We start from the raw sequence: 18,978 nt of genomic DNA on the forward strand, positions 1-18,978 counted from the left end.
GCGTTGTTCAATTAATTATTGCATCATGACCCTTTACAAGTCTTTATTAGTCACTACTTCCTATGTTCTCACATTTCAGTGAATTTAAAATGTGTTCTTAAGGGAGACCACCTCAAATTTTTGTGTAATCTGAAAACCTCAGCAGTTTTAGTGTATTGTTTCAGATACATGCAACTACTGAACATAGCTGCATTGAGAAGAGCCCCTCGTAGGTCTTCTCTGCATTACTAGCTCTTCAGCCACCCACAGTGAAGATCTTTCACTTACAACTATTACAACAACTACCACAGTTACTATGCTCTATTTACAACTGCTTTGCATGTTGATCTACGTTGAAAAGATTCTAGGGAAAGTAACTGACAAATACTTAATATACATGACAGCAGAAGAATTTAAATTTTGCTCAGGAAAACATTTCATTATTTTCTTGATCCTGCTCTCAAGGAAAATTACATTTCTGTCCTTGAGCTAATGAAAAAATCCTAAAACATACAACATTGCTGAATTTTTATGTTACAATCTGAAAGAAAATTAGAAAAAAAACCCCTTTTTTGTTAAAAGTCTTCCTGGTGTTTGGCAAGATCTACTCCTTTCTACCATGTCTGTAATATTTCTTACTTCCCTCATGGAACTATTTATTTCATACATTAGTCATGCCTGAGGGTGGTTTTATATTTTGAAGTGGAAGATGCCCTGAAAATCTAAATCATCTTAATTATGTACAGTTACGCCTGTTACACTTATCAAGAGGAGGTGTCGATGCCTCTGTGTATGCATAGACATTCTTGTCTCTGACTGAAATGGAACTTGCTGTATAAGTAAGGCTGTGGGCTTGAATAAGAAATGCCCATATAGAAAATAAGAAGAGAACATATTTTCATACTAGCTTTCCTACTAAATTTCTTACTAAGTGCTCTCTTAGTACTGAGATAGAAAAAGTCAGCCATGTTTTTCTTCCAAAGTAAATAGTGTAACTTTGATAAATACTTCTGTTAAATTATACAAATGCGCTCTTAGATTAGCTGTTGTTCAGCTTCTTCCTTCCTTTGGGCCCCAGAATTACTGTGGCAGTTTCATGTACTTGAGGATGGCAGAGGGAGGTACCCAACTACCACCCTGTGTGTCCCAGCAGAACTGAAGACCTTTTTACATAAAGCTGGCTATATATCTTTATTTATTCTTTCAGGCATCCAAAATCATACTAAAATGTCATTGGCTCCCACATTCAAAAGCAACTAGTAATTGGGCCTCTGTTTTTTGATCAACTCGACACACCTTGTGTGTCACCGAGTGACTAGTTCCTAGAGAATAAGTCTATGGAGATGTAATTCTATAATTCGTTAGAAATAGGCTTCTATGTGGGGTTATTTTTTCAATGTTTTTATAGAACTTGGGAGGGAAAGTGATATTCCTGCCACTGAATTTTGGATACTGGGTGAAAAATAAGATGGCTGTTTGGAGTAGCTCCTTTTAAAGGCTTTTAGACTTACTTTAAAATTTCAGTTTTCTGTATGGCTTGCATATTACTGTGATAAGAAGATGTTAGTAGATAGGCTATAGCCCTGTTCAGGTTTAATCTGGAAGAAACATTCTTGATCAGCTGTAATGCATTTCTCTTCAGACAGAAAGTAGGCAGTAGGCATATTCCCTGCGTCAGTCTCTTTGACTAAGAACTGTAGCTATAACTTTCAGTAAGTTATACCCATGTGAGTCCCCTTCAGGCCACATTCTTATGTGCAATGAGAAGCCTTTTTCAATATAGTAGACAAAGTTTGTGTTTTCAAATTCAGTGAAAGCTTATTAGATATTTAAAAGTTGTTTATTTTTCGCACCATCACAGATAGTTAACTAAGTCCTGATTTGTGTCTTTATTAAATTCCTCAGTGCTCTCTGGTTGTTATGATTTTCTCAGATTCATTTCCAGTATGTGTAAATTAGTGGAATATTTGGAGCATGAATAGTTGCGTATACATTTTGTGTGCCAAAATTAGATTGAGTTTCTTTGTTTGTTGGGAATCAAGTTTTTAGTAATTAATAAAAACCTAACTGCCTGACCTTTGCTTAGAATTACTATTTCAGCCTCTTGGATTGTAAAGTAAAGCTAGACACCACCCATAAAAGAGTGGACTTCACTCTGTAAATGGAAATAGTGCAATCTCTTTAGCCAACCTGGGGTTCCTTGTAGGGATATATGGACTATGGAGTAGGATATGTTCAGCCAAATTCTGCTTTCAGTCTCTTAAGCCACCTTCTGAAGGGAGCTGATGAGTGGCACATAGCCAGAGGATGAGGTTGTTTGCACCATGTGGCCTAAGTGGCTCTTTCAGAGTTGCTTTTTGATGCTGAAGCGTAAGCTTGTCTTTTCACCCTGCTTTCTCCTCAGAGGTGTGCATCAGCCCAGTGTGAACAGGATGTAAATTTGAGTTATGTGTCTCTCTGTGTTGTGCATCGCTTAAAAGACTGCTATGAGATGATCAGCAGATTGACAGCTTTATCATGTCACAGAGAAATAGTAACAACTAAGCTTACAGGGGTTGTAGTTCAAACAAGCTTGAAAGACATCTGGCTAATGATGTCAGCGGCGTAGCCATAGGTATACAAGTTGTTCATTGACCATTGCTACTGTCTCAGTTAAGAGGGCGTCTATCATCTTTCTTTTAAACCTACAATAGTGACTTCTGCTCCTGGTAGGACACAGTCTGACCTTATCATATAAATCTGCAGTGATTAGTTCTGCCAGGAAAATCAGTAGCTTCCAACTGCCTTAGACATATGGCCTCCAAAAGTCAGATCTATGGAAGAACGGCTGTGGTGCCGCAAAAGAAAATGATCTCAGATTATTGTTGGAAAAAAGACAATGAAAGCTCTTTTCGGAGGTTTGGCCTGGTTAGAATGCTGATTTTCTTAGAAATTCAGTCCCAGATATAATTAAAACATCATCAGCCTTCTGCATCATAGAAGTCTGTGTAAGGTTGAACACACAGCCAAAAGGAAATGTGTTTAAGAGCTTTCATAACACAAAGCCAGCCCAAGATCTTCTTTGATCTTTACTGGATTGCTTTATAGACAACCTATTTCACAACTGCATTTAGTCATCTGCCTTCATGATAGAAAGCAGATTTGGTGTACGCCTGTGCATTGTAAAAGTTGTAAGCAGGTCATGGCACAGGATCATGGAATGGTGTCGTCTTATGGACATTCCCTGTTTAGGTCCATTCTGCAACTTCATGACAACTTACAAAGATGTCAAAGAGCATCCTTTCCCAGGTAAATTAAAAAAAAAAAAAAAGGTTTTTTTTTTCTTATTTCCATTAAGAAAAGGAGAAGGTCCGTAAGGAGAATTTTAAAACTAATGGGATTATGCTTGCTAAGGAAGAAAAAATGTCAAGTAGGAAAGTGAGATTTTGGAAAATTCCAGTTGTGATGGGTCGAGAGCTTCTCTAACTGTAAAAATATATTTTCTTCTCACTTAACTGAGAAGCTGTCTATACAAGTCTTAGCTAGTCTTAGACTGACTCTTTCTGTGGTCAACACAGAGACACAGGCACTTCCAGAGGCTGATTCCTCCCCTCCTAAAAGCAAGTCTAAAATGAACAAGATCCAGAGATGCTTACCTGTCGTGGTTTAACCTCAGTTGGCAACTGAGTACCACACAGCCGCTCGCTCACTCCTCCCCCCCCCCGCGCCTCAGTGGGCTGGGGGAGAGAATTGGAAGAGTAGAAGTGAGAAAAACTCATGGGTTGAGATAAAAACAGTTTAATAATTGAAATAAAATAATAACAGCAATAATAATAATGTAATAATAATAATACTACACAAAGCAAGTGATGCACAATGCAATTGCTCACCACCTGCCGACCGATGCCCAGCCAGTCCCTGAGCAGCAGCCCCCTGGCCAGTTTTCCCCAGTTCATGTACTGAGCATGACGTCACATGGTATGGAATGTCCCTTTGGCCAGTTTGGGTCAGCTGTCCTGGCTGTGCCCCCTCCCAGCTTCTTGTGCACCTCCAGCCTTCTCAGTCGGTAGAGCATGGGAAGCTGAAAAGTCCTTGACTAGTGTAAGCACTGCTGAGCAACAACTAAACCATCGGTGTGTTATCAACATTGTTCTCACCCTAAATCCAAAACACAGCACTGTACCAGCTACTAGGAAGGAAATTAACTCTATCCCTGCCGAAACCAGGACATTACCAAAGACCAAAATGAACTAAACATGCCTTTAAAGGTTACAGTGACAGTAAATGACTGAGACATCAGAGTTTACACAGTGTTCTGATAAGCCTGAACAGATTTTTTTTTCCTTAAGTGTTACCATCTATCTAACCTTTCCAAGGTCCCTTTGGCCTTTCCTGCTTAAAGTCTCTATGAGTTCATAATTTGTTCTTTGACTAGCAAGTTGTTACCTGGCCTCACAATTCAACCTGTAGCCAAAAAAATGAATGTGGAAAATGCAGATACTGAAAAGTAACAGTGAAGGCAAAGAAGAATGAGTACTTAAAAACTCAGAGTGAATGAATGAGGACATTGAGCTCATCACACAGAAACAAGAATGTGCTAAATTCAGGTATAGATCTGGAAGTTTAAGTCAATGCTGGACTTATTAAAACCAGATTCTGACAGGGAGTTAATTTCTCATTGACCATCCAAGCTCTATAACAGGAAGACAAACCCGTGAGACAGACAGGCTGGTAGGGTAAAAAGAACAAATTATTCCAGCTCTTGTACCACACCTCATTATTTAAAGGTTCACAAAGTAATATAAGACCCATTGAAAACACCCAGCAATTCCTTCATGTCAAACCTTCACAGGTTGGATCATCAGTACAGACTTCTGCCAGACATTGCAGAGACAGTGGGAAAAGCAGTAGCTGAGTAATGACGCAGGCTTTGGACAGGGATGGTCCTACAGGTTTCACACATACCTCTTGGGAGCCATGGACTCAGACATTTAGAAGTTCAATTCTGCAGTGAGGGTGCTAAAACTATCTGTAAGTATTCTCTACCAAGCCAGCTTCTCTCCTGGACATCATTTCTTCTTCTCTTGCTACTATACTCCTCTGTCTTTCTCGTATCTAACCCTCTTTCCTTATCTGTCCCCTATAAGTGATACCAATCACAAGTTGTCCTTCCTGCCTTCATCTCTCTTGTCTAGTCCCCACATCTGCTGTCCTTCTGCTATCTCCTGACCAACACTACTTTCCCACACTCCTGACTCCCCTGATCTGCTCTTCAAAGTAACTCCCAGACTGCATTCTTGACATTTCCAAGTCAGGCTGCTTCCTCTTTTAATTGAATTTTGAAATTTTATTCAAAAAACGAGGACACAAAGCTTCCTCTAAACGACTTTTACGTATGAGTTGGGGATATCAGATGTCAGATGGGCTCATTCCAACCTCAGAAACGACCTTCCCAACTATTTTTTCTGAAAATTCCTAAAAAATGAGCTCTGAGACAGCCTCAAAACCAGAAAATTTTAGTTTAGAGTATTAGCATGGGAAAAACTTAAAAGCTAATAAAAAGAGAATCAGATAGCCTTAACATAGAGATGTTGTTATCTGCACTGCCTGAACATTCCTATTATGTATATAGCAGTTGTTACTGGATGCCTTGGGATAATCCACAAGTATCAGATTAACTACACTACCAAATATTAAGCAAACAGAAGAGATTTATGTCAGTAGGAAATAGAAGTTGACCCTCACTGTGTAGGAATGTTCTTAGGAAGGGAGGATCAAGGAATTTTTCCTACTCAGACCATGATCTGTTGAGTGATTATTCTAATAAGAAATTTCTCTCTAAATCTCTGACTAGTCCAAAGGGTTGAAGTTAAGTATGCTTGAACAAAATAAAAAATCTTTTAATTCTGTACTGATTAAAAAATTAATTTGGACTTACTTTATGGACAGATACAAACTGAAATGGCATCAGTACAGTTTTCTGAAGCTTAAAGCAAGAAAGAAAAACCTCAGTAAATACACAGTTCATGTTTCAAGCAGGCAACATGAACATAAAATGTGATGCTCGTTGTATAAACCTCTGGAAGTAGAAAGGAGACTTGCAGGAAAACTTAGATCTTCCAGAGAAGTGGCATGCATAATAAAAAAAACTTCTCACAAAGTGTAGCTGATCCTTTATATTTTTCAGGAAAATTTTGCATGTCTGACATTTTCATGTCAGTTCTGTGTATCCAATTTATGTAACAATGCTCAGCTAAGAGTAAAATCTATTGGGGAAATGCCTGCTGCTTCTTGCACCACAGACGTCAGATTTTTTTGTTAGTTCTTTCACCCATGAAACTTGAGGAATCTCAGATGACAACTGCTAAACTGTATCCTAGAGACAGGCATGAAAAGAACTCCACAACTTAAACGGATGGCCATAAGTAACTCCTCATTACAGCTGCGTTTGGAAGGGAGTGTGAAGAGGTCACTGAACTATACATCAAACTGGCAAGTCTTGCCAGGAAAACATGCATTTCTGCAGTTGGCATGGCAGCATGCAGTGTCTCAGCATTATAGTATATGGAAGAAATTCTGATGTCCATACTCGGTTTTTAATCATTCTTTACTCAAAAATGTCACAGAATTAAACAGGAACAGTGCCAGAATAAGGACTGTGTTATAGTTGGGATTGACAGTGGTTTCTGTTTCAAAGATGACTATTCCAAGTACTCCAAAATTCACATATAACCCTGGCTGTTTGGAAAATTGTTGGTCTCCTGAGGCTGCAAGGCAGGGTTAGTGTCCCAGGTTCAAGGTTATTTAAGCAATCGATTCCAAAGTGCCCCCCTCCCATACCCATGGAGCAGCACGCAAAGCCACTTGATCCTTCATTTTATATGTACAGCTAAGGCTCAAACCTTGGCTCAGCCTTTCCCAAAATGAACCAAGACCTTTTGGATATGTCTCAAGCACATAACAGCCATGGCCTTTTAGGCAAACAGGTAGTGGGAAGGGGTTCACATACAAAATTTCTCAAGGTTTAAGTTAGAAGCTCAAAGCCAGCCAGGAAAATGAGCCGAAAGAAGCATCACGTGAATGTTGAGGCTTAGCGTCTGTTGAGGAGCAAAGGAGCTCCACACACGCACTGATTCAGTGCCTGGGAGGCTCAAAGAGACATGCCGCTCCCAGTGACGGTAAGCTAAACTCATGTTTGGGGTCTCTGGAGAACCTGTGCTATTCCTGCCTCCTGCCTGATGGGGGATGCTTTGGGAAGTTTCACATGGGCATGTACAACTGCACAGAAAGTGTGTACATCAGTGTCCTGAGCCATGGGTCATCCAGACTGGGCGATGTCTGAAATGTGTTATGCCTACTTTCTGGCCTGCAAGCTGTATTTCTCTTCCAAGGAAATGAGAAAGTGAGAATACAGGAGGTCATAAGGAAGGGCCTAGAGTTTGCATGGATCTCATCCTGATGCTGTGCTGAATTATGTGTGCACCCAGAGCTGAAAGCTTGAAGCATACAAAGATCTCATAGTGTAGCTATAACGCCAGACGTCAATATTTTTGGATGCAAAAGACTATTTCAAGGTGCTTGAGAATCTATATACAGATTCCAGCTTATTTCAAGGTGCTTGAGAATCTATACACAGATTCCAGCTTTATTTTAGGAATACTTTCCAAGGAAATTAACGCTGATGTAGTAGCTAGGATTATACTGGCATACTTCCTGACCAACAGAGCTGAGTATAAACAAAGCACAGCAAGTCACCAGGTTGTGTGGATAAGGGATCCCTCATACAGATCCTGTAGAATGAGCTCTTCATAATGCTTCCAGATGCTTCTCAGATGCTTTCTTGGGTCAGGGTGAATGTATAGGGGACATCAGTACAAGGAGAGAGCAGGGGGCTCAGGACAGGGACAGAGAAGGTGTACAGTGCAAGAGGGTGCTCCAGAGGCAGAAGAGAAGAGGGTGGGTAGCTTAATTGCATTTCCTTGTTTTCAGAAGATGAAGTTTGTATTACACTGAGTAGTAGCTTTTGTGTTCTCCTAAGCTCTGTATTAACAAAGTTCAGAGAAATTTCATGAAAACGTAGTTAAGACCATGAAAATTTAACACTGTACTTGCTGTAAGGCTTTTTAGAAGTCTCTTGGAGGAAGTTTGATATTCTAAGACATTTCAAGAGAGCGTATCGTTTGTTTTTAACCAGTCACACGGTCTCTGAAGAAAATTCGTATTCAGACTCCCATGGCTCTTTCAAGTCCATCTAGTTTAAAAATTACAAACAATGGAAAGTTAAAAGTCTGCAAATAGTGAGAATACAGCAGTCCCCTGGGTGTTATGTAATGCATATTTTAATTGGGAAAAAAATGGTATTGATATTTATCATAAATGTATGTTTATATATTGTGGTTAGCCAACTGTGAAAAATATCTCCATCAGCTATTTCCTTTCTCTGTCATGGTTTGTAAAAAGCCTTCTGGAATATTTTAGACAAGAAATATGAAACTACTTTTTTACATATTCCATTAGAACTATTTCCCCAGTCCAAGAAAGTGGTGGAGAATAAGTTGAATGGGGAGTAGGCTCAGCTAGTCAAATGTTGGTTGGCTTGCGTCAGGTATCTTGAACAAAATCTTGACAACTTTGCAGAAGAAAAGCATGCATCTATGAAAAAATAGGCTGGTGGAGGAATTAAAGACGTGAAGCATTCTGCAGAGTATATAAAAGTTCTACTGCTGGAGGTGCAGCCATCTTTGGCTGATGAAGCAGAAAGTGCATAGTGCAAGCAGATTTTTTTCATTGACTAGCTTTTTGGATTTGGCACAAAGAACAGTCTTTACTGACATGCGGTGATTGATACTGTACATGATGGCAATAAAACTCCCTTCACTTTCTCCTCTCTCTCTGCATGAGTGATGACTGTAATGACTCTGTCTTTGTTCTTTTGTTCACTCCTTGAATTGTTACTTGCAGTTGCCAAGTTGCTTTGCACCTGATTTGTCAAAAGAAAATCTTCTCCTCTACTACTCAAACCTAGCAAAGGAAATTATCTGAGGTTGGTTCAGTGGTTTCCAGAGGAACACAGAGTCCTCATAGGTTGTGTGTTATTTCCTTGCCCTCTTCCCTTACCTGTTATATTTTTCTGATTCCATTTCCTCTCCCAGTTCACCATGTCATGGTGGTGGATCTAATTAAATGTTTGGAATGAGAGGGGTGTGCCTGCCATGAAATAAAATAATGCTTTTGGACCTGCACATCTGCAACATAGCATTTATTTTACTTCTCATTAAACATGTCAGAGTCTGTAAAGTGAATTGTTTGACTTTGAGAGGACCCCCCTGCTGGGAAAATGACGGTATGCAGAAATGACACTTGCACCTTCTCAGCTCTCCCCAGATGAGATCCTTCTCGCAGAAACATGAGAAGCAGGGTTTCCAGATGTCACTGTCTCCAAAGGAAATAAGAGCTTCCGCTTTACATGACCCGCACAATGTGTTTCACGTCAGTGCAGACGACTATGCCGGGAGTGCAGTATCACATCAGTACTGTATCCCACAGCCTTAGGGATGACAAAATATAGGACTATAAAGAAAATCTGTAGTGGGTGAAGTACAGTTCAGTGGCTCAATTCATGTTACGTTGAATCTCAACATTTGAAATCAATTAAGGAGTGACTGATTATATCTAAACCCTGGATACCCTTTCCAAGAAAAAACAAAATAGTTCACTTAAAAAAAAATACCTGTGCTCTCTGAAGCTGGCAAATGAAGAAATGTTCCCTGCTACAGCAAATGCAAGATATGTGCCTGCCATCTACTAGATGACCTGAAGAGTGTACAGAAAAAGCACAATTTGTGCTCACGATGAGCTCAGCTAAAACTCTCCACACCAACTTACATGTCAAATGGGGCATTTGCACATTCAAGTGCTATATTTGGTTGTAAAATTACAGTAAATACACGCAGGCATTTCTTGTTCAAGTCACTAAATTTGCAAACAGCTAGGAGAAGGTGAATCTTTCTGCTTCGAACCTTCAGTACAACTTCATTTGGCTTTTCTCTAGTGACTGTGTTGGTTTAATGCAACTGAGGAATAGACCCGATGTGCATTTCAGAAAAAAGTACAGATTTGTTTCCTACAATGCCTTTCAATTAAGGCACCATTGCATCTCCATATTCCACTTAGAATGATCTAAATATTTACTCAGCACATCCCTCTGAGCCCATTTTGAGAGTTAGCCCACAAGCATGGTCTTCAGAGGGCAGATTTTCTCCATTCCCTGCCTAGATTCAAGGGTACATTGGTCACTTAACAAAAGGTTTCCTGGCTTTTGAAAAGGCTGAAGGTGTAAATGTGTCCAAAACTCATTTTGCTCTCCTTTTGGGTCAGACACTGAAATGAGATTGAACCCATGATGCTGGCATGCAGTTGCATAGCGAATATTGAGACCCCTATGGGACGTGAACAGGAACCAACAGTTGTTGATATATAAACCAGGATGCTGTAGGTGCATGCCCTAGAGAAACAGTAGTAGCCTTCTCTGATACTGGATAAACTTACCTTTGTATTTCCAGCTGTTTACACTGTCCAAGTTTTGTCCACAGAATAATTTTAAAGGATATACAGAGCTGTGGAAAGTACATTAGGAAAGTAGCAGCTCTTTAAGTACCTCGCCTGCCTATGCACTAGTGAAAAGACCATTGCAATGCTTTCCTCCATTTTCCTTTCTTCATTGGCTCGTGGTTCTTCTATCTAGTTACCACATTGCCCTGCATGTGATTTACACCCAAATCCTATCTTTTCCAAACATAACAAAGGAAAACATTATGGGTTGGGGCTGTTATTTGAGGAGGACTTAAAGAAACGCTCTGAGAATTGGAACAGTTTTCAGAAGCTTGCAAAGGGAGAGAAATATGCAGGAGAGAAGGAAGGATCAAAGGAACGAGAAGGCTATATAGGCGAGAAAAGTACAGGGACAAAAGAGGAACTGCTTTCACAAACAGGACAAATTATGTCATTCTTCACTAGCAACAGAAATTTCCCTGTTGCTTTCCTGAAGAAGCTGTTCTGGCTCCTGCAGTCCTGAGATTCAGCTGGTTGTGACCTAAGAGTTTCCTTCCCAGCCAGCCTGAAAGGCTGGGACTGGGATTCCTCAATGGTGATGAAGGTGACTGAAAGGGAAGGTGAGTTATAGAAACTTATCTCTTTATATAATTGTAAGATTTGCAGCACAAAAAACACGGGGGACTCTGTGCAGGTTGAATTCAGCACAAAGAGCACGTGATGTTTCCCTGAAGTGATGATCTACACCAGAAATCCAAAAAGATGGGCAGAAAAGGAAAGCTTGAGGAACTGGAGAAAGAAAAATGTAGAGAGGAGAGAAAAAGTAAGCCACTAGAAGTGGAAGAAAAACATTAATAAGTGCTATAAAGAGATTTCTTTTGCTATGCATTACTCAGGAAACATATTTCTCTGGTCTACTGGAAAAGCAGTGTCATTTTTGGATGGCGGTGATGTTCTACCTGAGTCAACCTGGTATGTACTATAACCCCATATTTTGAGAAATACCATGTGAGGAAGTGAACACTTCATTTATGTAGACTTGGAAAGGAAGTCATAAAAACCATTCTTTTCACTCAGATTTTTGTTGAATGGAATAAGGCTCCCTGTCTCTTACTGGCTCAGTCAGACAAGCATTCAGCTGAAATCTTGTTATTTCACAGACCTGACTGTCAACAGAAGCCAATCTCCTCATGGGCCATTTGCCATACTGTTGACTATATAATCCAAATAAGCCACAATCACCAAACAGTGATGAAATAGAGAAAGAGGACTCAATGGAATACAGTGAAATAAGTAACCATATCCTATTTGAGGAATTATCAGCAAAGAAGAGTTTCTCAGCATAGTGCTAGGGACGTTATTATGCTACAGAAGATATTTTCTACCAGGTAAAGAGCCTAGCCTGGTATTTTAGTAATTACATGGTAGCAGCTCTTTTTATAAATTTCAGTGGAAAGGACAGAGGAAAAACATGGATCCATTTTTCCACTTCGATGTAGAAGGGTGGACTTACAGAGGTCCTCCAGTTCTAGGTGTGACAGACAGACAGACACAGTATTTACTGTCATAATAGGAAATGCCTCTAGAACCAAAAGAGTCTTTCAAGCAAAAGAAATGGTCATTATACACCAACTTAAATTTCCCCACAGATGTATGTAACTTACTAGTTTGTTTTTTCCCTGCTGTATTAAGACATCCAGTTCCTGGGCCTTTGGGGAAGAGAGGACAGAGATTCTTATTTCTTCTTTTCCTACCGTTTCTCTTCTTCAACAGTTCATGAAGAAATAGGAAATAGCTACTTCAGTGGGAAGCAGGGGGCAGTAGTTCTGAGAACATTTCTGTGTTTTATATGAATCAATAAATGAAACAACTCAATACAATAAATAAACATGCTTAAAAGGGATGCAGGACTCTCCCCCACAACTATGCTAGATTATACTGTGGCAGTCATGCAGAGGGTAAGTGCATGTCTTTATAAAGGGGCTAGTCTTTTATAAAATATTTTTCTTAAAAATGTTAGCCTAGCCTGAAAATGAGGCAGAGTGGGAGAGAGAGAGGTTTTGTGTATGTATGCCTGTATATATAACAAAAGATAAAATAAATATAAATGAATTGAGGCCTACTAGTGGAATTTGTTATTTAAAAAAAAAAATAAAAAGAAAGTCCTTATGCTTGAGGGAAAAAAGTAATGAAATGCAGCTTTTCACAGCAATAGCCACACAGATCAAATACCTATATAGACCAGGGTCACTACACATTGCTAGAATGGTCAAGTCAGCAGTACAGTGCCTGTGGCTTCCCTCATGTGTCTACCAAGAAATAGGGGGAACATGAATGGTGTCATAAAGTGAGTAAAGTGAAGAAATAAAAAGCAAGTATTTCCAGTTTTGAGAACTAAATTTTGGAAAGACAAAATAAAGATTTCTTGCACAATGGTAATATGTCTTGGGGAAAAAGTTCTCTTGAAACCACAGGTTTTTTCCCCTCAGAAACCTTTTACTAAAAATAAAAAAAAGAACATTCCTAAGTCTGGGGAAAAAAAAAACATTTAACCTTTCTAAACATAAATCATCATCTCCCCCCACCTCGTTCCTCCAGCACAGAGCACCTGCTTTTGCTTTGTCCGGCTCTGGCTGCATATTAAAGCTACTGAGTTTTCCTAGAGAAGGAATGTGTCTTCTCTGCAAACTGCCCTGCAGTCAGCACCGGGTTTGGAAGAGAAACCTGATCTCTGAGAATCTCCAGAGGGCAAACCGATTTCCTAAATCGCGTGCGTCTAAGTAGTGGAATTGCTTTAAAATCCAAGTTGGTTTTTGTGTTTGAGTTGGTTGGGTTTTTTTACTCTACTGTAAGTTGCATTGAGGAACCTCCTCACCCCCTCGCTGTGAGTTTGCAGAAGGGACGCACCACTGGAAGTGGAGCAGCAATGGTGAGGCCAGTGGGGTGAGCAGTGCTGTGATAAAATCTCGCACTGCCACGTGGCAGCCTCTCTTCCCATCTAAACCAAGCACGGTGACAGGTGAGAAAGGCAAAGGTACAAAACAGAGAAGCATCTCAGAGCGGTGACTGAAAACTGCCCGTTCCTCTCTCAAAGCATTGAAACTTCAGATGCAGCCTGCATCCACAGCAGTCCTCTCCCAGCCCTGCTTTTAAATAAACTGTAAAATGGGAGCATGCTGCCATCACCAATGGCATATTTCTGCTGCCTATAAGACCAGAGGAGAGCTTGATGAATTTTGTTATTCCTATAGCTCTATGCTGTCTATAAAATCTGTCTGCATCCAGGCTAAAGGTGCTTTTTTGTTGAACTATTCCAGAATAGCTATGGTGCTTGAACGTCACAGGTTTTCTCGTCCCCCATACCCTACAGACAAGCCTGACATCCCACACCTTTCCAGTGCATCTGTCTTCCAGAGAGGAAGATATAGCAACAAACACAGAGCCCAGGAAGTAGAGTTTGCTCTTTACTTTCTTGCTGTTTATGAAGATCTGCCCATAAATTTCTCCAGTAATTTTTATTTTGTGGTATCTAATTACAGAAAGGAGAAACACCAGCTGTTTTTCACTCTGCTGTACTGCGTGCCCTTGCGTACACACAATTTCATTATTCAAAGCAAGAGCAGAGCTCTGGAGCACAACTCTCTCCATCCTCCTTCAGCTTTGTAATGGACCATTTTTTTTCCTCTTCAATTCCTCAGCTGCTCTTCTTTAATATGACAGTCATGCTCCACCCCAGAGTTACATGCTAGCAATACATGGAGTGCAGATGCCCCAATATGAACAATATTTCATACTCTTGGCTATGAAGTTCGTATCTAAGTGACATGATAGAGTACAGTAACTTTGAGTGATGAATTTCTGTTATTTTAATTACACTAGATCTCACTTTTTTTTTTTCCTTTTTTTTTACTCCCACCTTATATTCCACTTCAGGAAAGCACATAAGCCAATAAATAACAACCTGACTAGATTTATTGTTTTCAACAGGGCTACATATGTGCATGAAATTTAACATATGCCCAAGCACTTAGCTAAAGCAGCTTTAATGGCAAAATCATAATTACTGTCAAAACCCTGTGTTTCACTTAGAAGTGTGTCTTTTTAACTGTGATTCTTTAACTTGAGGGTTAGCATTTTCTAGGGGAAAGGACAAATATCTGTGTAATTTCTAAACAGATTTCAAACAAAATGTTTGCCCACCAACAAAAAACTGGGTTTGATTGGAGAAAATTCTTTTAAGTATTTCCTCACCTCCAACCTCTCAAATTGCTGCTGTACAAGGTAGGCAGAGACCTGCCAGCTCAGCACATTCATGCATCCACCTTTGTCCACTGCTTTGTAGTATCAAGATATGTTGTCCCATCAGACGTGCACCTGCCGAGTCAGATACAGCACCCCAATGCCAACTGATATTGAGACCAAGGAAAGGTCTACAAAAAATGCAGATTGATGAAAAATACTGAAAACGTATAGTGACAGATACCAGGTACAGGAGCACACACCCCCGTAGGTCACTACTGTTTACTTAAAAGTTAAAGTTCTAAGAAAATCCCTTGTTGTATGTGTCTTTTTCTTTGTGACACTACTCAGTGTGTTGGTGCTCAAGTTTCCTTATATGTATCAAATAAATACAAAAGAAGGGAGAAACTGGCCCAGCTAAAGTTAATAAGAGAACTGCCAAACTGCCATGCATTTTAGTACAGCTAGGAATGCAAGTAATGTTTATAATATGAATGCAAAATAATTTCCAAAATTGATAGTGCTGTTCTACTGTCACAAGTTAAAAGGCTTAAGCTACATCATGGGTTCTTCACTGCTTTTAAGCAATAGTGTTAAAAAAGAGAATTGCTAAAACCAAAAAGAAGATTAAAGGCATCTGACTGAACTTTGTTGTTGTTTGCTTTCATTAATGCATATGCTTTATCAAGCCTCAAGTGTGTTCATTTACGCTGTACTGTGTATTACATTTATACTATCTGAACTTTAGTTCTCATATTCTGCAAGCTGATAGCAATGATGTCATCACACATTTCCGTTGTGCTTTTATGTACAGATTGCAAAAAAAGTTCTGCTATATTCTTCTGTTTCAGTCGGTGACATAATTCTCTCAACCCATAGTCTCTTTATATACTTAGTAATTGAAATAGCAGATTAAGATTTCTCAAACTGTAAGGTCGCCTGAGTCTTATTTACCATCAGCATTTTCAAGAAAAGAAAGAAAGGGAAAACAAACTCTTGTTTAATCTTTTCCCCAGATGTATTTTTCCCAACCAGACTTCAAATGTTTTATGGCTATGGTGTCAGATCATCACTTTGCTTTGTGGGTAATTAAGTCATTACAATAACACGTTATGTTACCATGCACCAAGGCAAAAATGCCTGCCTTCTATCAGGAAACTGTAAAAGGCCAGATGTTTCTAAGAGTTCAAGCAGAATCACAGACTATCACTAATCACTGGGTTTGTTTGTGTAGGAGAAAGTGAACCCATGAAGTCAATGTGAAACTTCCTATATAGTTAATCCAACTCCATAAATTAAACTACAGCTTATCTTTCAAACCTAAAGTGACAGTTTTCTGAAGGAAAAAAAAAGAAAAAAAAAAGAGCAACTAGGCAAAGATCAGAAGTATCTGTGGCTTTCAAGTCACTCACATCAGATCTGTGTACTGCCAGATCACTGAGACATATATATTCAATGAAAAATCAATCCTGGGCACACAATCAATTGTATTTCAGCCCAAGTACTCAGGACACAGGATATAGATTGCATGCCAGCTTTATGCTTTTAAGCCAACAGTGTGCCAGCTGTGGGAGACAGATTATATTTGTTTTGGCATAAAACTTGAAAGATTTAGACAGGCAACGGTTGATTCAACGTTAAACTTGGAAGGACAAAGTTAACAGACTGAAAGTTTTTTGATTCATTTGAATCAGGAAAATGAACCCATACCAGGTTATTACTTTGCATCCTGTGGTCTCAGCATTTATTAATTAGAAACCCTAGAGGCAGCTTATCACTGGCCAGAAAGCTCATGAATTCTAAAGGGAACAAGGAGTGAAACAGCTGAGCTTTGGAGCACTGGTTGCTTACCTCCTAGGAGGTAGAACTCAGCAAGGCTTTTTGGAAACTCATAAGAAATGAGCTCTCGCTCATTTCCACTGTAGTTTAGGATGAATATTACAACACAGACTCCAACATTGAACTACCATTTGTGTTCCTATTTAATTATCTTTTAAATGATACGTTATGATGTTGGGCAAAGAACATCAAGGATATAATAACATGAATTCTAAGTATCATAGTGAAATATCACAAAAAGAATTGGTTTCTACATTGTTGTTAAGAGATATGTGTGTTTACACTAGGGAAAAAATTTGCTCTAGATCCTCAAATACTTTGGATTAAGAAGTTCTGCAGAACTTAGAAAACTAACAAGCTACATGGTGGTAAGTAAATATCTTAAATATACACATTTATCAGGAGAAGAGAAGAAAGGGGAAGGGATGCTCTGAAAGCAGCTGCTTCTCAAAAAGGTGCAAGATAGTTCCCAAGCCAGAGCTCCAAAATAGTTGCTCAGAAGCCATTTCTCTTCATACATGTGTATCTGGTTACTAATGCACAGTATTTTCCTATGACTAAAAAATATTTACTACTTTAGTCTATTTTATGCAGTAAATAATTCCATGTGGACCAAAATGTTAAATTTCCAAACATACAGTTGAATCAATCTACTGTAATTAATTCAAGAATACAGAATGTTAAAGTTATGAACTTTCTTATGTTTCCCAAATGTGGTTTTTGTTGATTAGTGGAAAGAAGAGATGTTTTGCTTTCACTCAGATAATGTGAAAATGACAATGACACTTGGATTGCAGTAGCTCCTCTGATTTCAGGTAGAAGAGTGTTTTTCAGTCATCAACTGCTGCTCTTCTCAGTTGCAAAGTAAATTTTGATTATAGGCAAGAGGTCTTACATGACAGCTGCCTTTGGGTATGAATGTAGCAGAAACTGGTAGTCACTGCTACCCATGGCATGAATGTCTTTTCCCTAGCAGCTGGATTGCTGTTTCTGATTTCTGACCAAATCAAAGACTCCTGTAATCTACTAGTAGGTGCCAATGGGGAGCTCAGATTTTGTCTTTTTGTGTGGTAGGATGTCCCAGTTTCACAGACATTAGACCAGAGCAGGAGCTGTGAATTCTGAGCCCAGTTCCTGGTGAGCTCGGAAGCATAGCTTCACTTTTTTCCTTTCTCATGTTATACACTGGATGCAACAATACCATCAGTGGAACCACAATGCTCAAGCAAGGCAGTGGGTTTTGCTTTGTACGCAGATGATTTCATTGGTGAGGTGTCCCTCTTGTTCCTACTTTATCTATGTTGTCATCTTCCCCTTAATACCTGAAACCTTGTCCAAATGGGTCACCGATGCTGCAAGGCAGTTAGCAATGGCTGGAGTAGGAAGCTAAGGACCAAGCAGCAATGAGGTCCTGCAGTGGACAGGGGCCAGAAGCCTTGGGCAGCACTTAGGGAAAAAATTGAAAGGCACATGGGGCATGTTACCTCCAGCCTCGTCTGCCCATCAGAATAAGATGTTCCCAGGTTTTCCTGCATGCCCACATACCCTGGCTCTCCAGCTAGTATCTTAAGAGTAGGAAGACAGAGGAAGTCAGCAAATCGGTATCAGATTCAGATGAGCCAATAGCACAGGAACTTCCTGAGTGTTGACCTTATGTGGCCAGTGGTCTTTTCCTTTCCATGCTCATTTGGTGGCTACTGTGGCATGGTGCTACTTGGCTGTGCCTTGCAGATGGAGCTTGGCCACAGACCACTGCTTGAGGAGCCCTGCCCATAGTGCTCAACTATAAGAAACCGCCTGCCTTGCACATCATACCTAAATTTATCTCACTCTTCGCCAGTAAAATGCCTCACATACCTAAGGCATTGTAGAAGCAGTAATACTATATATGTTCCTGTTGATAGAAACATTGCTATTTGCTGTTCAAGGAGTCCTTGTTGGGACTTGTCCTGAGCACACCCCTACCAGGAGCTCAGACGGCGGCAGGTAGGGTGGGCTCACCTGCGGCAGGAGCTGCTACAAGGGAAGAGCTGGAAAATGCCCCAGCCAGGGCTGGACCCCCTTCCTTTGGGAGCTGCTTCAGCTGAGGCTCCCACCCTCAGCCTTACTGGGTCTTCCTGCAGCCACATCTGATCCTGGTTCCCCTTACCAGGCCCAAATCTTGGCCCTCACCCACAGGCCCACGTCCCAGCCCGGCCTCGGCCGGGCCCCTTCCCCAGGGAGGTGCCTGATGCCTTGGGCTGGGGCTGCCCCGGTGCCCCCAGCTGCCCTTCTCCCGGCTGGGGGGTGGGATGGGCCCTGGCTGCCGGGCCCTGCCCCGACAGACCCCCACGGGGAGCTCCTGTTGCCCCCGGGGAGCCCCGGGGCCCGGCAGGGCCCTGACCGTCCTCT

General features: G+C 40.4%; 1 protein-coding gene across 1 annotated transcript in view; it reads right to left on the reverse strand.

Annotated features, from left to right (window-relative positions):
* Nucleotides 1-8,152: 8,152 nt before the first annotated feature.
* WDR27 (WD repeat domain 27) overlaps nt 8,153-18,978 on the reverse strand; it is a 221,582-nt gene continuing 210,756 nt past the window's right edge. The window contains exon 24 of the mRNA XM_076335328.1: nt 8,153-8,209. Coding sequence (XP_076191443.1) covers nt 8,153-8,209 — 57 coding nt within the window. The remainder of the gene's footprint in view (nt 8,210-18,978) is intronic.

This window comes from Aptenodytes patagonicus, chromosome 3 (assembly GCF_965638725.1).
Source record: "Aptenodytes patagonicus chromosome 3, bAptPat1.pri.cur, whole genome shotgun sequence".
Classification (NCBI taxonomy): Eukaryota; Metazoa; Chordata; class Aves; order Sphenisciformes; family Spheniscidae; genus Aptenodytes; species Aptenodytes patagonicus.